At 45.5% G+C, this 21,498-nt stretch overlaps 1 protein-coding gene across 2 annotated transcripts in view; it reads left to right on the top strand.

Annotated features, from left to right (window-relative positions):
* Nucleotides 1–16,604: 16,604 nt before the first annotated feature.
* XKR4 (XK related 4) overlaps nucleotides 16,605–21,498 on the top strand; it is a 429,303-nt gene continuing 424,409 nt past the window's right edge. For both annotated transcript variants that reach the window (XR_015247001.1, XM_086695922.1), the window contains exon 1: nucleotides 16,605–17,527. Coding sequence is in view for 1 of the 2 variants with exons in the window: in XM_086695922.1 (XP_086552048.1) it covers nucleotides 16,707–17,527 (821 nt within the window). In the remaining variant the exon portion in view is untranslated. The remainder of the gene's footprint in view (nucleotides 17,528–21,498) is intronic.

Raw genomic sequence — 21,498 nt, 5'->3', positions numbered from 1 at the left:
TCTATTTATCATGCTACTGGAAGCCAAAAGAAAGCTGGAGTAGCCATCCTTATATCAGACAAACTAGACTTTAAATTAAAGGCTGTAACAAGAGATGAAGAAGGACATTTTATAATAGTGACAGGGTCTATCCATCAGGAAGAGCTAACAATTATAAATGTCTATGCGCCGAATACCGGAGCGCCCAAATATATAAAACAATTACTCATAAACATAAGCAACCTTATTGATAAGAATGTGGTAATTGCAGGGGACTTTAACACCCCACTTACAGAAATGGATAGATCATCTAGACACACGGTCAATAAAGAAACAAGGGCCCTGAATGAGACATTGGATCAGATGGACTTGACAGATATATTTAGAACTCTGCATCCCAAAGCAACAGAATATACTTTCTTCTCGAGTGCACATGGAACATTCTCCAAGATAGATCATATACTGGGTCACAAAACAGCCCTTCATAAGTTTACAAGAATTGAAATCATACCATGCATACTTTCAGACCACAATGCTATGAAGCTTGAAATCAACCACAGAAAAACGTCTGGAAAACCTCCAAAAGCATGGAGGTTAAAGAACACCCTACTAACGAATGAGTGGGTCAACCAGGCAATTAGAGAAGAAATTAAAAAATATATGGAAACAAACGAAAATGAAAATACAACAATCCAAACGCTTTGGGACGCAGCGAAGGCAGTCCTGAGAGGAAAATACATTGCAATCCAGGCCTATCTCAAGAAACAAGAAAAATCCCAAATACAAAATCTAACAGCACACCTAAAGGAAATAGAAGCAGAACAGCAAAGGCAGCCTAAACCCAGCAGAAGAAGAGAAATAATAAAGATCAGAGCAGAAATAAACAATATAGAATCTAAAAAAACTGTAGAGCAGATCAATGAAACCAAGAGTTGGTTTTTTGAAAAAATAAACAAAATTGACAAACCTCTAGCCAGGCTTCTCAAAAAGAAAAGGGAGATGACCCAAATAGATAAAATCATAAATGAAAATGGAATGATTACAACCAATCCCTCAGAGATACAAACAATTATCAGGGAATACTATGAAAAATTATATGCCAACAAATTGGACAACCTGGAAGAAATGGACAAATTCCTGAACACCCACACTCTTCCAAAACTCAATCAGGAGGAAATAGAAAGCTTGAACAGACCCATAACCAGCGAAGAAATTGAATCGGTTATCAAAAATCTCCCAACAAATAAGAGTCCAGGACCAGATGGCTTCCCAGGGGAGTTCTACCAGACGTTTAAAGCAGAGATAATACCTATCCTTCTCAAGCTATTCCAAGAAATAGAAAGGGAAGGAAAACTTCCAGACTCATTCTATGAAGCCAGTATTACTTTGATTCCTAAACCAGACAGAGACCCAGTAAAAAAAGAGAACTACAGGCCAATATCCCTGATGAATATGGATGCAAAAATTCTCAATAAGATACTAGCAAATCGAATTCAACGGCATATAAAAAGAATTATTCACCATGATCAAGTGGGATTCATTCCTGGGATGCAGGGCTGGTTCAACATTCGCAAATCAATCAACGTGATACATCACATTAACAAAAAAAAAGAGAAAAACCATATGATCCTGTCAATCGATGCAGAAAAGGCCTTTGACAAAATCCAGCACCCTTTCTTAATAAAAACTCTTGAGAAAGTCGGGATAGAAGGAACATACTTAAAGATCATAAAAGCCATTTATGAAAAGCCCACAGCTAACATCATCCTCAACGGGGAAAAACTGAGAGCTTTTTCCCTGAGATCAGGAACACGACAGGGATGCCCACTCTCACCGCTGTTGTTTAACATAGTGCTGGAAGTTCTAGCATCAGCAATCAGACAACAAAAGGAAATCAAAGGCGTCAAAATTGGCAAAGATGAAGTCAAGCTTTCGCTCTTTGCAGATGACATGATATTATACATGGAAAATCCGATAGACTCCACCAAAAGTCTGCTAGAACTGATACATGAATTCAGCAAAGTTGCAGGATACAAAATCAATGTACAGAAATCAGTTGCATTCTTATACACTAACAATGAAGCAACAGAAAGACAAATAAAGAAACTGATCCCATTCACAATTGCACCAAGAAGCATAAAATACCTAGGAATAAATCTAACCAAAGATGTAAAGGATCTGTATGCTGAAAACTATAGAAAGCTTATGAAGGTAATTGAAGAAGATTTAAAGAAATGGAAAGACATTCCCTGCTCATGGATTGGAAGAATAAATATTATCAAAATGTCAATACTACCCAAAGCTATCTACACATTCAATGCAATCCCAATCAAAATTGCACCAGCATTCTTCTCGAAACTAGAACAAGCAATCCTAAAATTCATATGGAACCACAAAAGGCCCCGAATAGCCAAAGTACTTTTGAAGAAGAAGACCAAAGCAGGAGGCATCACAATCCCAGACTTTAGCCTCTACTACAAAGCTGTCATCATCAAGACAGCATGGTATTGGCACAAAAACAGACACATAGACCAATGGAATAGAATAGAAACCCCAGAACTAGACCCACAAACGTATGGCCAACTCATCTTTGACAAAGCAGGAAAGAACATCCAATGGAAAAAAGACAGTCTCTTTAACAAATGGTGCTGGGAGAACTGGACAGCAACATGCAGAAGGTTGAAACTAGAGCACTTTCTCACACCATTCACAAAAATAAACTCAAAATGGATAAAGGACCTGAATGTGAGACAGGAAACCATCAAAACCTTAGAGGAGAAAGCAGGAAAAGACCTCTCTGACCTCAGCCGTAGCAATCTCTTACTCGACACATCCCCAAAGGCAAGGGAATTAAAAGCAAAAGTGAATTACTGGGACCTTATGAAGATCAAAAGCTTCTGCACAGCAAAGGAAACAACCAACAAAACTAAAAGGCAACCAACGGAATGGGAAAAGATATTTGCAAATGACATATCGGACAAAGGGCTAGTATCCAAAATCTATAAAGAGCTCACCAAACTCCACACCCGAAAAGCAAATAACCCAGTGAAGAAATGGGCAGAAAACATGAATAGACACTTCTCTAAAGAAGACATCCGGATGGCCAACAGGCACATGAAAAGATGTTCAGCGTCGCTCCTTATCAGGGAAATACAAATCAAAACCACACTCAGATATCACCTCACGCCAGTCAGAGTGGCCAAAATGAACAAATCAGGAGACTATAGATGCTGGAGAGGATGTGGAGAAACGGGAACCCTCTTGCACTGTTGGTGGGAATGCAAATTGGTGCAGCCGCTCTGGAAAGCAGTGTGGAGGTTCCTCAGAAAATTAAAAATAGACCTACCCTATGACCCAGCAATAGCACTGCTAGGAATTTATCCAAGGGACACAGGAGTACTGATGCATAGGGGCACTTGTACCCCAATGTTCATAGCAGCACTCTCAACAATAGCCAAATTATGGAAAGAGCCTAAATGTCCATCAACTGATGAATGGATAAAGAAATTGTGGTTTATATACACAATGGAGTACTACGTGGCAATGAGAAAAAATGAAATATGGCCTTTTGTAGCAACGTGGATGGAACTGGAGAGTGTGATGCTAAGTGAAATAAGCCATACAGAGAAAGACAGATACCATATGGTTTCACTCTTATGTGGATCCTGAGAAACTTAAGAGAAACCCATGGGGGAGGGGAACAAAAAAAAAAAAAAAAAAGAGGATAGAGTGGGAGAGAGCCAAAGCATAAGAGACTGTTGAGAACTGAGAACAAACTAAGGGTTGATGGGGGGTGGGAGGGAGGAGAGGGTGGGTGACGGGTACTGAGGAGGGCACCTTTTGGGATGAGCACTGGGTGTTGTCTGGAAACCAATTTGACAATAAATTTCATATATAAATAAAAAAAATAAAAATAAATAAACACTTAAAAAAAAGAATAAAAAAAACATTAAAAAAAAGAATAAAAAAAAATAAAAAAATCTCTTTAACATTTCTTGTAAGGCAAATTTAGTAGTAATGAACTCCTTTAGCTTTTGCTTATCTGGAAAACTCTGTATCTCTCTTTCAAAGTTGAATGATAATTTTGCCAGATAGCGTGTTCTTGGTTTGAAGCGTTCTTTTTTTTTTTTTCCCTTCACTTTGCCTATGTAATGCCACTCCCTTCTGGTCTGCAAATTTTCTGGTGAGAAATCTGTTGATGACTTGATGGGGTTTCCCTTATATGTTACAATTTGTTTTTCTCTTACTGACTTTCAAATTCTCTTACTATCTTTGACTTTTGACATTTTAACTATAATGTCTTGTCTTGATGTGGCTATCTTGGTGTTCATCTTACTTGGAAATCTCTGGGCCTCCTGCACTTGGATGTCTGTTTCCTTTCTCAGGTTAGGGAAATTTTCAACCATTATTTCTTTAAATAAATTGTCTGCCCCTTTCTTTCTCTCTTCTCCTTGTGGGAGCCCTATAATTCAAATATTATTCCACTTGATGTTATCCTCCAGGTCCCTTCAATTATCTTCATTTTTAAAAATTCTTTTTTTCTTTTTGCTGCTCTAGCTGGGTGAGTTCCGTTGCTTTGGCTTCCAGTTTGCTGATTCACTATTCTCTTTCATCTAGTCTGCTGTTGAGCCCCTCTAGTGTATTTTCAGTTTGGCTATTTATTCTTCAGCTCTGAGATCTCTGTTTGGTTCTTTCTTATGTTTTCTATCTCTTTGTTGAAATTCTTGCTGTGTTTACCCATTCTTCTCCCAAGCCTGGTAAGCATCTTTATGACCATTACTTTGAATCTATACAAGGTAGATTACTTATCTCCACATCATTAAAGCCTTTCTTCAGCTTTGTTCTTATTCTTTCATTTGGAATATTGTTCTCTGTTCCCTCATTTTGCTTGATTCTCTGTGTTTGTTTCTATGTGTGAGGTGAAATGGCTACGTCCCTCAGTCTTGAAGGAGTCACCTTGTGCAGATGATGATCCTTCTCATTCAATCTTGCCCTCACCCTCATTTGTCTCTCAAACCTTTGTGCTTGTCTCAGCCACCTGATTTATTCTTGATATGTCCCTGTTGTTGAGGCTGGGCCAAGACCCGCCAGTGTTCCGAGGGGGGAGGAGGAGGATCTCATTTAGTGCTGAGTTTCAGGCTGATGGCAAGCCAGACCCTCAGGTTGTGGCTTTTAAAGTATGCAAATATATATAGTTTTGTGGAGCTATGATCATCATTTCTGCTGGCCTACAGACCAGGAGGTCAGGGGATGTCCCTTGGGTGACAGTTGTAAAAAATTGGGGGTCTAAGCAAGTGTATAAGTGCCTTTCTTGGAGGTCTCACTGAGCTGTAGTGAGCTCAAAGGGGTGTTCAGGAAGAGGGCCTCCCTGCCTATGCTCCCCGGGGAGAGGCTTTTTAGCCTCTAGATGTGTCGGAAACCTGAAGCCTGTCCCTCAGGCTGAAACTTCAAGCTAATATGCCTTTTTCACAAGAATATTGGGGTTGTGTTTTAGTTTGCTGTCCGCACGGTGCCCTGGGGGTGGCAGCCTCTTAAGAACGGTCTTTCTCATTGTTACATTCCCACGGAACTCAGGGATGCCAGCCCCTTGGCCACCAGGGCCAGGCAATCAAGGGGCGCCCCCTGTGTGGGCTGTGCACACCCACTGGCTTTGGAGCTGGAGAGTATAGGCAGCAGGGCAAGCTCACTGGTTTGAGAAAGGTAGGGTGATTGTGCCGTGACTGCTCACCCTGCCTGTCTCAGTAAGGCACCAGGAGGACAGCTTGCTCACCTGTGCTAGCTGGCCAGGTGAAAAGTGCAAAAGTAGCGTCCACCAGTGCCTCTGTCTCCAATAAGTCAACTATCCCCTGCCCCTCCCGCAATGCTTTTAGAGTAGCTAATAAATCTCATAGTCTAGGTCCTTTGCAAACTTCTGGTTTTTGGGGGTCCCCCCCCCACCCCCCGCCTAGGTCTCAGGGTGAGCGGGACTCCACGTGAATTTTTAAAAGCGGAATCTCACTTTCCTCTATCACTTGGGAGCCCAAGTGCCTGGGTCCCACTCTGCACTCAAGGTAGTCCCGGTCTGGCTGTCCCACACTATGGTGACTCCACTGTTTGGCCCCGTTTTGTTCAGCCTTGCAATTGCATCTGTTTGTTGTAACATCCTTGTTCTTTTCGTGTCTCTTAGCTCTCTTCCAAATCCCAACTGAGCCCTCACAGAAATCTTGCCCCTCTCCTTTCTCATGTACTCCCCTGGTCTTACATGAGTTTTGTTTCTTATCCTCTACATCCCTAAAGTCCTATATTAAGAAAAATGCTAGTGATGTATCTGCATCACAGAAGCGGATAGTAGAATAAAGAATCCTTGCTGACATCTTCTAACGCTCTTGAGAGTGGGGGGGTCTGCTTCAACATTTTTATAAAAGTCTCTTTTTATACCTTGTATGGGAGACTATGTACTTTTTCGGGTCTAGTGTTAGATTTACAGAAAAGTTACAAAGATGTCATCGAGACTTCCTTTATATATCTCTCACTCGGTTACCCCGTTAACACCTTACATTGGTGCGTTACCTTCGTTCACAACTAAGACACTAACACTGATACATTCCTACTAGCCAAACTTTGAACTTCATTTGAATCGCACTGATTTATCCACTTATGCCTCTTCCAGGATCCTACCCAGGACACCCTTACTCCTCATTTCCTTAGCTTCCTCTCGGCTGTGACAGTTTCTCAAACTTTGCTTATTTTTGATATGTACTCGTTGGGCATGCTGTAGAATGTCCCTCTACTAGGATCTGTCTGATGATTTCCTCATGATTACATTCGAGTTGTAGCTTTGGGGGAAGACCACAGAGGAGAAGTGCCCTCATCCCCTGTTTTAGGGGTACCTGCTATCAACATGACTTATCACTGTGGATTTTGATCTAGATCACCTGGCCAAGAGAACGTCTACCAAATTTCTCCACTGGAAAATGGCTCCCCAACCTTCCCAGGGTAGAAGGTAGGGCAGGAGCAGGGGTGGATTAAGCCCTTTCTTCTCAAGGGGTTCATGTGCTTTTTGATTCTGCTACTTTCCTCTCAAGCACCAGAATCCAATATAAATAAAACTCTTTCTTAGTCAAGACTATAATACTTTTAAAATTTGTCTAAGTGCTAGAGTGGAAACTACATGTTTTCTGCTTTTTTATTGCAAATGTACATTTTAACTATGTCAGAGTTAAACAGAATCTTATTGGCTAGCTTGGGGACTTAATCACCTAAGCACCATTTTTGTTTTTTGTGTTTTTTTTTTTCTTATGGGAAAATGCACTTTAAGACTTAAATGACTCACTAAGATCCTTCAGAAACAAAACTCACTTGGCCAGTCAGAGGCTATTATGAAGTATAGAAAGAAAGCCAGGGCTCCCTCTTTCTTTCTGCATCAAATCTAACCCTTTGCCCCCAGCAATTAAGATATTTCATTTTAGGAGTGCCTGGGTGGCTCAGTTGGTTGAGTGTCCAACTCTTGATTTCAGCTCAGGACATGACCCCAGGGTGTAAGGCTGGGCTCCCAGTGCTGAACACAGAGCCTGTTTAAGATTCTCTCTCTCTCTCTCTCTCTCTCTCTTTCTCTCTCTCTCTGCCTGTCTCAAAATAAATAAACAAACAAAAAAAGGACACTTCATTTTAGACCCTAAATTGCATCCCATTGTATTTGCTTTTCATCAGCTTGTGTTGCTCTGCCCATTTGGAAATTGGAATATTGGGGCAATTCAACCCTCCAGATTCCTCTAATGATCATTTTTGGTGCTTGTATCCCTTGACACTAACCTGTTCCTTCCCCAGCTTCCTTCTAAACTTTAAATTCCATGGTACTGCTCTAATTTTTTTTTGGATTTTGAGCATTTTAGATGACTTTATGCTTTTGGAGTTTTAGTTTTTGGAAAGTCATGGGCATAGTTCTCCTGGACTTCAGAAGAGGTGCAGATTATTTGTCTAGGAAACCTTTTCCAGAATATTTACCAAATGCCTGTCAATATGGTAGACACTGTGTTAGGCTCTGGGCACAGAGTCTATACATGGAAGATTAGTGGTATCTCATAAATCATAAAGGGTCTTATATAAGATCTCTCTTTAATTCTCAACTCTGCTACTAGATTGTTCATTCTAAAATGCAAAATTAGCCATGCTACTCTTTTACTTTAAATGGTTCAAGAGTCCCTATAGTTTTGAGAGTCCCTATAAGTTTTAACTTATCCCATAAGAACTGTGATATCAAGTAGTCTTTCCAACTCTCAAGGTCTCATTTTTTTCAAATAGTAGTAAAATGCCTGTCTGCATTCTTTTTAAAATGTGTCATGAGGTCTTAATAAGGCAATAGTGTTTGAAAAGCATAGGGTGGGGCGCCTGGGTGGCGCAGTCGGTTGGGCGTCCGACTTCAGCCAGGTCACGATCTCGCGGTCCGTGAGTTCGAGCCCCGCGTCGGGCTCTGGGCTGATGGCTCAGAGCCTGGAGCCTGTTTCCGATTCTGTGTCTCCCTCTCTCTCTGCCCCTCCCCCGTTCATGCTCTGTCTCTCTCTGTCCCAAAAATAAAAAAAAAAACGTTGAAAAAAAAAAAGAAAAGCATAGGGTATGAGATAATTTTATTTCCTCTTGGTTGTAAACTTTTTATTTCTTTTCTTTTCTTTTCTTTTCTTTTTTACATTAACTATGTGTTATTCTATTCATTTAAATGGAAGCCTGAAGAATGGACAAGAGTTAGGAAAATGGGTCTTGTGGTGGCACAAGGGTGTGGCCCAGATGTCTGGAGAAGAGAGGAGATCTCTCCACATCTGGGATGGTACAGTGAAGGGTGTGCCGGAACATAAGGCGGGGGTCTCTGTCTGGCCAACAAGGAAGAGCAAAATAGCTCCATTATGATGGGTTCCTACCAACTCTTAGAATACCCCCAGAGGGTACTTCTTCACTCATTTGAAATGACTGGATGTGAAGCCCTTCTCAGAATTATGGTTGATAGTGTAAGTGAAGAATCTTCAATTTGGTAGTTTCCCGGATGGACTCCAGAGAGGGGTTCTAGGACATATGCCACTGGCTTATTCATCAAGACACCTGTCTCAGTAGCATTCAGTTGCTTCGGTAATACAAGATTAGCTTTCCCCCCCCCCCAATGAAGCTCTTATTGGTAAACAAAAATACAAGGGAGGAATATAAGTATGGATAGTCACCCTGTCTTAGTTTACTCAGGCTGCGCTAACAAAACACCATAGACTAGTGGTGACATATATTCAGTCCATACCACACCCCAAGTGGAATCCTTAATTTGGTTGGGGTTGAACGACTGACTTTCCTGGCTGACCATAGGGGACGGCTGGGTCTTCTTTAATTCACCTCTGTCTTTTCAAGGTCAAACACGTTGAATCAAAATATTTAATACTGACTATGTTTTACTAACTACCTTTCTCCCGAGTCCGAATATTCCCTCTCTGAAGTTGGATTATATATTAAAAAAATAGAAATAAGGGGTGCCTGGGTGGCTCAGTTGGTTAAACGTCTGACTCGATCTCCACTCAGGTCATGACCTCACACTTTGTGAGACAGATCTCCATGTCAGGCTCTGTGCAGACAGTGTGGACCTTGCTTGGGATTCTCTCGCTTTCTCTCTCTCTCTGAAAATAAATAAAGAGACCTTTAAAAAATAGAAACATACTAACAAAGACCCAAACAAAATCTGCTTTCCACCCCCACCTAATATGAATCTTTGGGGCAAATGTTAACATTAATGCCTATTCTGATAGAGCTTCTCCATTGGAACCTATAGGATAAGCTCAGTACCTACTGGTAAGTGTGTGGGCTCTCTGCAGAATGGGAGGTCATCCCGTGCCCCACGCTACCTCCCATAGAACAAGGTGGAACCTTAAGTAGACAGGCAAAGAGTCAGGCCTCTTTCTCTTGGCCTAGATGAAGGGACTAAGCACATAAGTACAATGAAGAGAGGACTTGTATAAAAAATGAGGTTGCCCAGGGGCGCCTGGGTGGTGCAGTCGGTTAAGCGTCCGACTTCAGCCAGGTCACGATCTCGCGGTCCGTGAGTTCGAGCCCCGCGTCGGGCTCTGGGCTGATGGCTCAGAGCCCGGAGCCTGTTTCCGATTCTGTGTCTCCCTCTCTCTCTGCCCCTCCCCCGTTCATGCTCTGTCTCTCTCTGTCCCAAAAATAAATAAAAAACATTGGGGGAAAAAAAAATGAGGTTGCCCGAACTGGTGGTGAAGGGTCTCATGAATGAGGATCTGAAGTGCAGATTTAAAGAAAATGGAACAAACCTTATGGATACTTGGAGAAAAGCATCCCGGAAAGAATGGACAGCATATGCAAAGAATCTGGGAAGTGGCCTTACAAGTGTATCTGAGGTATCATCATACGGAGAACTGTGTAGATGGAGTGGAGGGAGGGAATGGATGAATAGGGTCAGAAGGAAACTGGCCGCCCGGGAGTCAGATTATGTAGGGCTTTGCATGCCAATATGAAAATGTTTCTTTTTATACGGTGAAAGACGGGAAGATGTTGGACAAACACGAGTCAGGGCTGACTTCGTGAGTGTGTGACCAGTGCAGGTGCACAGGGCTCCATGCTTAGAAGGGCACTTTAATGCGTTGCATTTGCCACCTTTTGTTCTTTGAATCTGGGTTTTGTAAGTGAATTCTGATCCGACAATGAAGCATGTGCCAAAGACTTGGAACCTCAGCTCACAAGTGGCCTCCCTGCTTCCCTAGGATGGATTCTCTGCCACCCACTCACCACCTCCTGGTGCTCTGGCCCTGCCTGACCTCCCAGTCCACACTTTCACCTGTGTCCCAGTACCATTGCTATCCCCCACCTCTAGTGGAGCCCCGGGTATGAAGCGGGAGTGCTGCGGTCAGGTGTATGCTCCATGGCATTTCAGGGTGAGGCAAGGTGGTAGCCCTCCCCTTCTCGGGCTGGCAGCTTTAGGAGCCTTCAGCAGGGGTCTCTTGCCCACCGAGGATCCAGGTATTCAGCATGTCCCAGTGTGAAGGCTGCAATCTCTTAAGGACTGTTTATCCATTATGGGTTGAAGCAGAGGTTCACGGGGAAGGAGACTGGCTTCCTTGCCCCTGACCAGGGTCCTGCATTATCATTTTGTGCTGGGCCCCACAAGTTATGTAGCCGACACTGATGTGAATCAATGAATAGCATGACCCAGCTTGCTCATCTGAAGGATCCCTCTGACTGCCATGTTGACCGTAGGGGAAGCAAGGGAAGACACAGAAAGACCAGGAGGGAGACGGGAATCCAGGAGGGAGATAACTGTGAATCTAATCAAAGTGGCGTCAGGGAAGATGGCAAGGAATGGTCAAATAAAAATAGATTTTGAATGTGGAGCCAACAGTATTTTCTGGTGGATTAGATATAGGGTCTAAGAGAAGGAAGTGGCCAAGAATGACTCTACAATTCTTTGGTTTGAGAAACAAAAGGAAAGAGTTTCCATTAACTGAAATAAGGAAGGAGGAACAGATTTTGAGGGGTGTGGGAGGACTCGAAGTGCAATTTCAGACTATTTAAATTTGAGATGTCCATTAGGCATCCAAGTACAGACGTTGAGAAAGCTGTTTGATGTATTCTGGGGTCCAGGGCATATCCAGCCTGGAGAAATAAATAGGGGAGTCATCACCATATAGATGGTATTTTAAAACATAAGATTTCGTGAAATTATCGAGGGAGCAAGAGTACACAGAGAAAGATTTGAGGACTGAGCCTATTTAAAGATAGAGGAAATGAGAAAGAATTAGCAAAGGACCCAGAATTAGCAGAAAGGCAGGCTTTGAGAAAGAAAAAACCAAGAGTGTGTGGTACAGTGAAAGCCTAGTGAATAATATATTTCAGTGAGCAGGGAGGGAGTGGTCAACTAGGTCAAGGCTGCCGAAAGGTCCGAGTGAGATAAGAAGTGGGATGTTTAATAAAGTAGAGAGAGATGGGGTGCACTTGGTGAGAGCAGTTTCTCTGGAGCTGTCCTGGGTTCATCTGAGAGTGTGCCAGAGGTTAGGAGAAGAGGAACTGAAGAGTGCCAGGTTAGGTAACTCTAGAGGAACTCTGTGTGAAAGGTTTTGGGGAGATTTAGTGGTACCTAAAATGGTACTGGAATTAAAAAATTGGGGGTGTGTGTTTTGTGTTTTTTTTGGGGGGGTTGCTTTGTTTTCTAACTCGTGGATACATGAGAGCATGCTTGTGTGCCAACTGGAATGACCCAGCAGAGGGAGAACCAATGATTGTTGAAATTATCCTTGAGCTGTGCTCTTGAGCATTGAGAAGGGTGAGGAAGCGGGGTCTCCTTGTTCAGGCAGGAGGCTGAGTATGTTGGTACCAATGCCGGTAGGTAGGCTGGGAGGTACTGAGAGTTTTGTGGGTTCTGTTCCGATTGCTTCGTTTTTCTCAATTAAATGGGAAGCATCAGCTGAGATAAAGGATGAGGAAGGAGGTAAAGTTGGAGAAGGGAAAATTAAAAAAAAAGAAAGAATGCTTTAGAAGAGTAGAAAAGAAAAGGGACAAGTAAGGCACAGTGTGAGCCTGAGCAGGACTAGGGGGGGTCCCTGCAGGCTTTTTGTGACCCAAAAGGAGCTCAGTCAGCCTGGCTGCACCCTTCCTCTGACTGCAGCTGGTTGGAGGGACCTAGGCTTCCAGTTGGTGGAGAGCGGGGTTTGGACAGGCTCGGTGTTTTGTGGAGTGGGAGGGACAACAGGGATGAGGACGTGTTTGAGAAAGAGCTGATGATGGCTGACCATGGAAGTTCTGCTACGTAAGGAGAAAAGTGAGGGCAAGATCAGGTTAAAGGGCATGAGAATGAAGCAGAAAGGAATCCAAGGGTACTTGAGGGAATGGGTGAACCATTTGGGAGGGAGTAGCCGCAGTGGGATGCCTGCCGTTGAGTAATGTCATGGTTCAGATTACAGTGGAGGTGAACTTCTGAGATACAGTAGAAGATCAGATCATTGAAGGAGAGATTATAGTACAGACAGGCCAGGAACCTGCATCAAAAACCAATGGATTCTGATGCAGTTGGTCCAAGGACAGTATTTTGAGGAAATCTAATTTTAGGGAGAGTTGAACAACTGAACATTAAGTTTTAGAGTTAAGCCAGGAAACACAAGGGAGTGGAAGGGGCGCCTGGGTGGCTCAGTCAGTTGAGTGTCTGACTTATGCTCAGGTCATGATTTCATGGTTTTGTGAGTTTGAGCCCCGCGTCGGGCTCTGTGCTGACAGCTCAGAGCCTGGAGCCTGCTTCAGCTCAGAGCCTGGAGCCTGCTTCGGATTCTGTGTCTCCTTTTCTCTCTGCCCCTTCCCTGCTCATGCTCATGCTCATGCTCATGCTCTGTCTCTCTTTCAAAAATAAGTAAACATTAAAAGAAAAAAAAAAAAAGGAAAACATGAGGGGGTGGAAGAAACATGAAGAATATTAACAGAATGTTGTGTATTTAGTGTTTGAATGTTCTGGACACTGGATGTGGTGTTAGTTTACATGCATCATTTAATTTATTCCTGGCGACAACATTGGATACTAGAGACTATTATCATCCCTATTTTACGAGTGATAAACATGAGAGCCAGAGAGGTTAAATAACGTGCCCAAGGGCGCCTCTGTCTGAGTCTAAACCCTGAGCGCTTAGCCATTATGTCCGTCAGTCTTGACAAGTGCCATGATTATGATAGAGCAGGTGATATTAAAATCCGCATCCTGAGATGTGAATAATAGACTTATGGGATTAGAGACTCTCGGGAACAATATTGTATACAAAGCCCAGTAATATGCATTATCTCATCTAATCCTCCTCTTAATCCTGTGTATTAAGCAATTTGCCCAGATCCTGGGGCCAGTAAGCAGCAGAACCAGGATGGGCCGGAATGTTCATCTTCTGATCACCTACTTGTACAGTCCTTCCACCAACTTCCACTAACATTTCCAGAGACGGTCCAGACAGAAACTTTCAAAAGGGTCTAGACAGTTTCGAGCAAAGGTATTATTAAGGAAACCATCACTAGCTACTTCTTTCTTAGAACCTAACAGGGTAAGTCTCATAATTCCTATGTTGCCATGGGAACATAGTGAGTACAGAATGTAGTTATGGAATGTTCTTTCTATAAACTCACGCATTCATTCAACTGTAATTTTCTGAGCAAATAGTCTGTGCAGGTGCTGTGCTAGGTGCACAGGATACAACCGAGTAAGAAACATCCCTGCTCTAAAGGAACCTTCAGTCAGCTCCAGGCCTTTAGAAGCTCAGATGCTCTGCAGGCTCTTTTCCCTGGAACAATTTTAAGGCACTGCATTTGACCTAGAATACACTCCATCCCTTAGGACCCGGTCACCTAAGAGATCATACCTCTCCCCAGTGGTTTGGCACACAGTAAGATGAGCTGTAGTGCCCTGGAGATGGAATCTTAGATTTGGACCTTGGGGAAATAGTACCAGAGTGTTATTCTAGAAAGGATTTTCTCACTCCAGGAGGATCCGAGTTTAAAGTTAGATTTAAAAATACGCCCTTTGCCTGGCGTTCTGTCTGGCTCCGTGATACTGCATTGACCTTTATTCACCATTTGGCCATGACTTTTGCTAGACATAATGGATTTGTACATGCCATGTAAGGGGCAGGGGCTCCTACAGGGTGTGGCCCTACAGGCTCCTGCCACAAAGTCAGGAAAGGCCAAGTAAGGCGGCGCCCAGGGCCTCCACCTGTAAGAATAAAGGAGGCCGCATCCAGGGCTGGAGCGAATTCCACTTTGTCCAGGTTGGTGCTAAAACAGCCGATGAGCCCTAGCACCACCAGATGTCCGGCGTGGCTATTTCTACGCGCAGAGAATTTTTTCCCCTGCATTTCTACTTCATGATGCTACTAATTAAGAATGGCGCACACACTAGTTCAAATGGAGCCTGGTGTCTACAACGGGGAAGGAGAGGAGGGTGCTATGTTTCGCCTCCAGACTTAGAAGACCACAAGTGGCGCTCTTAATGGCAGTGTAACACGTGTTGCCTCACTTCCCTCTGGTCTTAAAACATGTGAGTCACAGTGTAATTAAAGAATTACACTCTCTGTCACTTACACTGCAAAAGTTAAGCGAGACAAATCAGACTAAGTTTTCTGGCTTTAAAAACAAAATGAGGATCCTACGTGCGTTGGGTTTTTAAGGATCTTTTTTTTTTTTTTTTCAAGCCCCCAAATATCCTATATTCTCGTCGTTTCTCATTTGGCGAACCACTCCCATGACAGATTTGATTCACTGGAGTCATTTCTGGAGTTGGGGGACCACACCTCAAGTCCGTAACTCCTACAGCTTTAAGAGAAGGTAATTCTCCTTTTGGAGTAGGGGAGGTGGCGCCCGCTCGCGGCTCCGCCGCTGCCTACCTGCCGGCGGGGCCACAGTTTCCCGGGGTTGCCGGCCCCGCCCCGCTTCCCCGCGGCGCCGGGAGCCGCCGCCAGGGGTGCTGCGCTTCCCTCCCGAGGGAGGAGTGGGTGGAGGGCAGCCGCCAGGCCCGCCGCTCCCCCTGGCTCGGCTGCTGCCCGGCGGCGGAGAGCGCGTGGGGCGTGCTGGCCGGGCGACGTGGGCTTGGGTCGCAGAGGGGGCCTGGGCCACCTCCCCACCTCCCGGCTCCTGGCGCCGGGGTCCACTGGAGAAGCCCGGCCCGCACCCTCCCCCGAGGGCGCCGGCTGGGGCTCCCCGCGGACCCGCCCCCTCGCCGCGGCACTCCAGGCCGGCGGTTCTGCGCTGCGCTCCGCGCCTCTGCGGGCCCCGCACGCCCTCTCCCTTCTCGGCTCTCCCGAGGCCGGGCACACCCACCGCCGCTGCCAGCATTCGGGGCCCTCGTGTCCGAGTTAAACCCCGTCTCCCAAACCGTCGCCAGCCCCAGCTGCACACCTAGCCCTGGTCCAGGTACCCGCAGATCAGAGCGGCATACAAAGAGGCCTGCGCCCCCTGAGCCCCCGCCGCCGCCCCGCCCGCCCCTGCCCGCTCTTCCTCGACCTCCGCGAGGGCTGGACGCCGAGACCCCTCCTCTCGGCGCCCTCCTGCCCCTCCCCCTGTGTCGTTCAAATCCACCCAGCGTTCCCCCGAAATCCTGTGAGCTGGGGGCCCTCGACCGTCCCTCGTCGACCTCTCGGCCGCTGCCCCCGGCCCCCGGGACCGGCCGGCCGCCCACCCCCACCGCAGCCGCGAGTCTCGGGCCCGGCCCCTCCTCCGGGGCCCTCCTCCTCCCTCGCCCCTCCCGAGCCGGGGTGGGAGCGGCGGCAGCTGGAAGAGAAGGGATGAGGTCATCCTCTCCCTCGGAGTCAGCTGGTGGAGGAGAGGAAGCGGGAGGAGGGAGCGCGCGCGAGGGGAGGAGAGGAATGTGCAGGTCCGAGGAGCGCCGCGGCGGCCGCTGCTGCTCCTGCTGCTGGCGGCGGCGGCGGCTCGGGCGGCAGCCGCGGGGCCGGGACGGCGAGGAGCGCGGGCGGCTGGCAGGGGCGCGCGCGGGGCGCCGCGAGCAGCTTGGCTCCGCGCAGGCAGCCAGGCGGCGCTCCTGCCGGCCCCAGGCGCGCCGCTAGCCCGGCCCAGCGCCCAGCCCGGCGGGCGGCGGGCGGCGGCGGGCGAGCCGGCGCAGGAGCAGGAGGAGGGGGAGCCGCGCCGCCAGGGAGGGAAGCCGGGGCGAGGCGAGGAGGTGGCGGGAGGAGGAGACAGCGGGGAAAGGTGTCAGATAAAGGAGGGCTCTCCTCCGGTTTGGAGGCATCATGGCCGCTAAGTCAGACGGGAGGCTGAAAATGAAGAAGAGCAGCGACGTGGCGTTCACCCCGCTGCAGAACTCGGACCACTCGGGCTCGGTGCAGGGATTGGCTCCGGGCTTGCCGTCGGGGTCGGGAGCCGAGGACGAGGAGGCGGCCGGGGGCGGCTGCTGCCCGGACGGCGGCGGCTGCTCGCGCTGCTGCTGCTGCTGTGCCGGGAGCGGCGGCTCGGGCGGCGGCTCCGGGGGCTTGGGCGGCCCGGGCGGCGGCGTTGGCGGCCCGGGCGGCAGCGGGGCGGGCTCGGCGGCGCTGTGCCTGCGCCTGGGCAGGGAGCAGCGGCGCTACTCGCTGTGGGACTGCCTCTGGATCCTGGCCGCCGTGGCCGTGTACTTCGCGGACGTGGGCACGGACATCTGGCTCGCCGTGGACTACTACTTGCGCGGCCAGCGCTGGTGGTTCGGGCTCACGCTCTTCTTCGTGGTGCTCGGCTCGCTCTCGGTGCAAGTGTTCAGCTTCCGCTGGTTCGTGCACGATTTCAGCACCGAGGACAGCGCCACGGCCTCAGCCGCCTCCAGCTGCCAGCAGCCTGGAGCCGATTGCAAGACTGTGGCCAGCAGTGGGTCTGCAGCCGCGGAAGGCGAGGCTCGTCCTTCCACGCCGCAAAGGCAAGCGTCCAACGCCAGCAAGAGCAACATCGCCGCCGCCAACAGCGGCAGCAACAGTAGCGGGGCCACCCGGGCCAGCGGCAAACACAGGTCTGCGTCCTGCTCCTTCTGCATCTGGCTCCTGCAGTCACTGATCCACATCTTGCAGCTCGGGCAGATCTGGAGGTACCGTATCAGGGGTGGGGACGGGGGAGAACTGCTATTGCTAACCACATAACATCCTCGCTGCTTTGCTTTTGCACGAAAATCCTTTAGGGTTGCTGTGGTAGTAACCCTAGTCACACTCTTTCAGTTTGTGGGTTTTTTTTTTTTTTCTTTTTCTTTTTCTTATACCGGGTTTTGCATTTTTAAGATTTGTGATCACAACCTAAGGGGGGAGGGAAGTGAGAAGCAAGAGACAGGCAGCAAAGTGGTTTTGATCAACCCATCCCTCCCCTCTGTGTCCCCACGCTGCTTCACCAGCTTCTCTCTGTTTATATGCTACCCCCTCCCCATTTTTAGTGATACTGTTTCAGTGGCCGGGAGAGAATTCCTGTCACATCTTCTAAAAATCCTTTTTTATTATGTTGAATTTGTGGGGTATGTTGCCATTTGGATGGCTTCTTTTGTTCCCTGTTGCTAATTCTAGTTATATGGGAATTCTTACTGCTCAGAAGTACCCACATTGGAATGCTCACTGGTGGGAGAAGTACTGTGCTCCGAGTAAAAAGCTTAGTGGGCAGACGGCTTGTCCTTTTTTGGAGAATACCGACACCTATATCTATAATCTATATTTATATCTATCTCCAACCATGAGTAGGTTCACTTTTATGATGTCTTTTCTGCTTAGCTTGCAATAACCCCACATTCTGATTTCTCACATAACTAAGAAACCTCAGAAAAGGGGTGGCACGTCTTGTAAACTTTAATCGGACTTGGCATCTTCATTGGTCGCTCTGCTACTTGTCATCTGATGCACCAAGTCTTTTTACACAGATATCACTTCCACTTAGACACTGGAATACAAAGCTAAACTCTCTGGGCAGAGGGAGCCGTCATTTGAGCGGTCACTGCCTAGATTTAGGAATATCATGAAGCAGAGTGCCCAGAAGTATGCAGTGTAAGTAAAATGAGGAAACTTCCTAGTGAGTGCACCATTGTGGGGCTTACGTGCTGGTATGCCAGTGTCCTTTTCCGTTTCATTTGTAGTTATCTTTGTGATAAAGGCTTTATAAATCATTAAGTGTGCCGAGGACATGTTTCCCATATGTGGAAACAACTCAGAGAATTTGCCGAATGGGACGAAAAACTTGTTTTCTTTGCGGCGAACGATAGTGTTTTCGTGGAGAAGAGCAAGGGTGGTTATTTTGCAACCTTTCCTGGGACTGTCGTCGCTTTGTGAAGCAGGATGAACATTGCCATAGACGGCAAACTTTCAAATTGCGAAACTTTTTTTTTTTTTTTTTCCCCAAACGGATACTTTCTGGAAAAGTGGTATGTGAGAGGCAGTCAGACCCGTCGGTGTTGGAAAGCTCCATAGTTTGGACTCAAAGGACTTTGAAATGTCGGTTAAATGTGATAGCTGTATGTTCCATGAATGACCATTATGAAGCCTTATATGCAGCCATTATTATATGAAGCCATTCAGATTTGATGAAGAACTCAAATGTTCACATTGATCACTGAAATTGTTTAGTGGTGAGGTGCCTATGATTAGTAGTTTCCATCTGATAATGTGGAAAATGAAGCTTACACGCTTACCATTCCATTTGGTGACTTTTGCAAACTTTGTGCCGGATTTGGAAATCACTTACTTTTCGATCACCTTTGAAATGTCTAGATGTATGTAAATAATGCAGCCACTTCTCTTATTAGCTGAAGAACTGCCCATGCTTCCTCCAGATTGATAGTTTATGAAAAATATATTATCAAATTCTGTGACCTGAAAAATAATTTTCATTATCATTATGTTTACTAGACTGTCGAAACCAAACATTTTCCCGGTTGAAAATTGACATTTAGTTATCTCAGGAGATAAAATGCAGAAAGTGAGAAATAATTAGGAAAAGAAAAGGGCCCACATACATCTCAGTGAGACCACAGCCACTGGGTCAACTGGCCATACAGAAAAGCTGATCTAGGAGGCGGAGGGAAAGAAGGGTAAGGTCAAATGCACAAGGAAAGTCACAGGCTGTCTGAAAAATGCAGTGACCCACCCAACTCTTAGAGAAACTGGTTACACAAGACTCCTTTTGTTAAGTATTTCTACAGGGTTTTGAGGTTTTTTTCTGCTACTTCATGGTTCCCTGGGAGGAAGTATTGTTGAAAATATTTTCAGATATTTGCCCACATTTTCAGAGTATTGTGTTTAACATGTAAGTCTGAATGATCTAATCCACCTGTTCTTGGATTCTAGTTACGATATTCGGGATGTAGTGGGGTAACTTGATGGAAGTATGGTCTAAGACTCAACCTCGTTTTCTCCTTATAAAGTATGTTTAAACAAACTTTAGCCTAATGTAGGAAACTGGAAAGGGATCGAAAAATTCATGGAGTTTAACACTCAGATGCATTCTAAATTGTTTCAGCTTCTCCGAGTGTAGAGTATTGGAATGTAACTTTGGGCAGTAGGTCCATCTTTGATAATAAGCTGGTGAAAGGCAGTTCATCACAGATTGTTGTATTAGATCATTATCTTAGACCATTAGGATTCTTTAAATTAGGAACACCCCTCTGCTTCTTCTAGCTTTTCTTTTCAATGCATTATGCACAAATGTTGCAGAAACACCGAGGTACTGAATGGTTCAAAGCTCAGGGGCCATCATTCATGTTTTAACATGCTACTTTCTGAGATCAATAAAATAGATTTTAGCTAGGTTGGTAACTGTCCCTTGTATTTCCATGAAATTTTAGTTATTTTAGGTAAGGGCAAGGTTCTAAAAGCTTTCTGTAGATACAGTCCTTTGAAATAACATCAAAGTGTTTGCTTGTTCAGAAATAGCTATCTGAAACGTTTTGGGCAAGATTTGAATGTATTTGTACATTTATTACAAATGCAACTGCTGAAAGCAATGAGACATATTCATTTTAATTAAAGTTTACTAATGGGAAATTAATGGCGGCTTTTAAAGTCACAAGAGTTGATTCTGAGAAAGAGCCATTTGAAATAATGAAGTGAGCTTTTGCTACCATGTGAAAAGAGCACTCACGACTTTAAAGGAAATGTGTGTGCAAATGAACAAGTATTTTTTTTCTTGTTCATTTCATACGAGTCCAGAAGTTACTTAGAGTGCAGTCTAGCCAGTGGGAATCACAAATGCCCAGCTGGAACAGTTTTTAAGTCTTCGCACCCATAATCAATTGTAGCTGGATGCCTTCTTCCTTCAGAATTTATGACTTCCTCTCAAAATTCGAACTCGGTTTTTCCCGTGTACGCGTGTATATACTTTTTTGGTTGTCTTCTAGCAAGCAGGCATATTGCATACAATAAGTGAGTAGATGGTAGAATGGGGGGTGTTTTTAGTCTTTGACTATTTTGGTTTTTGTTTCCGAATGTCTATCACGAGAGTCATGTGGTGACGACCTGGTGAAAGAACATTTCTACTCTTCTCATGCTTGCTGTTCCACAAGGTATGACATGTGTTCCATATTCAAATAAATTGGAAAAGGGCAATTGGAAAAGGGCAGCTTAAATGGAATTAAACAGATCTCTCTACAGCAGGACTTCTCAGAGCCTTTAATAAGCTGATATGCAAAAAAAAAAAAAAAAAAGCTAATGTGTAGTTACTGATAACTTTGCAAAGGTATACTTATTAAACACTCTTGTGGCACACAGGGAACTTTGAGCAATGCTGTTCTAAGTCGTTCTTAAATCTGGCCAACCGTGAATAATAATAATTTCATATAGCACTTGAAAAATTTACAAATGTCTTTATATTCTTTATCTCAACTACGCTTTACAAGAACCTAAGAGAAAAATCATTAGTATCTCTATAATATGAGAAAAGTGGCTCAGAGAATTACCCAGCTATTATGTGACATAGCTAGGAGTCAAAGCTTGGCCCACCATACCCAAAGTCTGTGCTCTTTCTGGATCAGTTTGCTGCCTCCAAATGCCAGCTTGGATAATAATGACAACATTGTGTAACAATGACACT

This window comes from Puma concolor, chromosome F2, assembly GCF_028749965.1.
Source record: "Puma concolor isolate L17-30 chromosome F2, mPumCon1.1.hap2, whole genome shotgun sequence".
In the NCBI taxonomy this organism is placed as follows: domain Eukaryota; kingdom Metazoa; phylum Chordata; class Mammalia; order Carnivora; family Felidae; genus Puma; species Puma concolor.
Note: the sequence above shows the minus strand (reverse complement) of the source record. Positions and strands in the feature narration are given on the sequence as shown.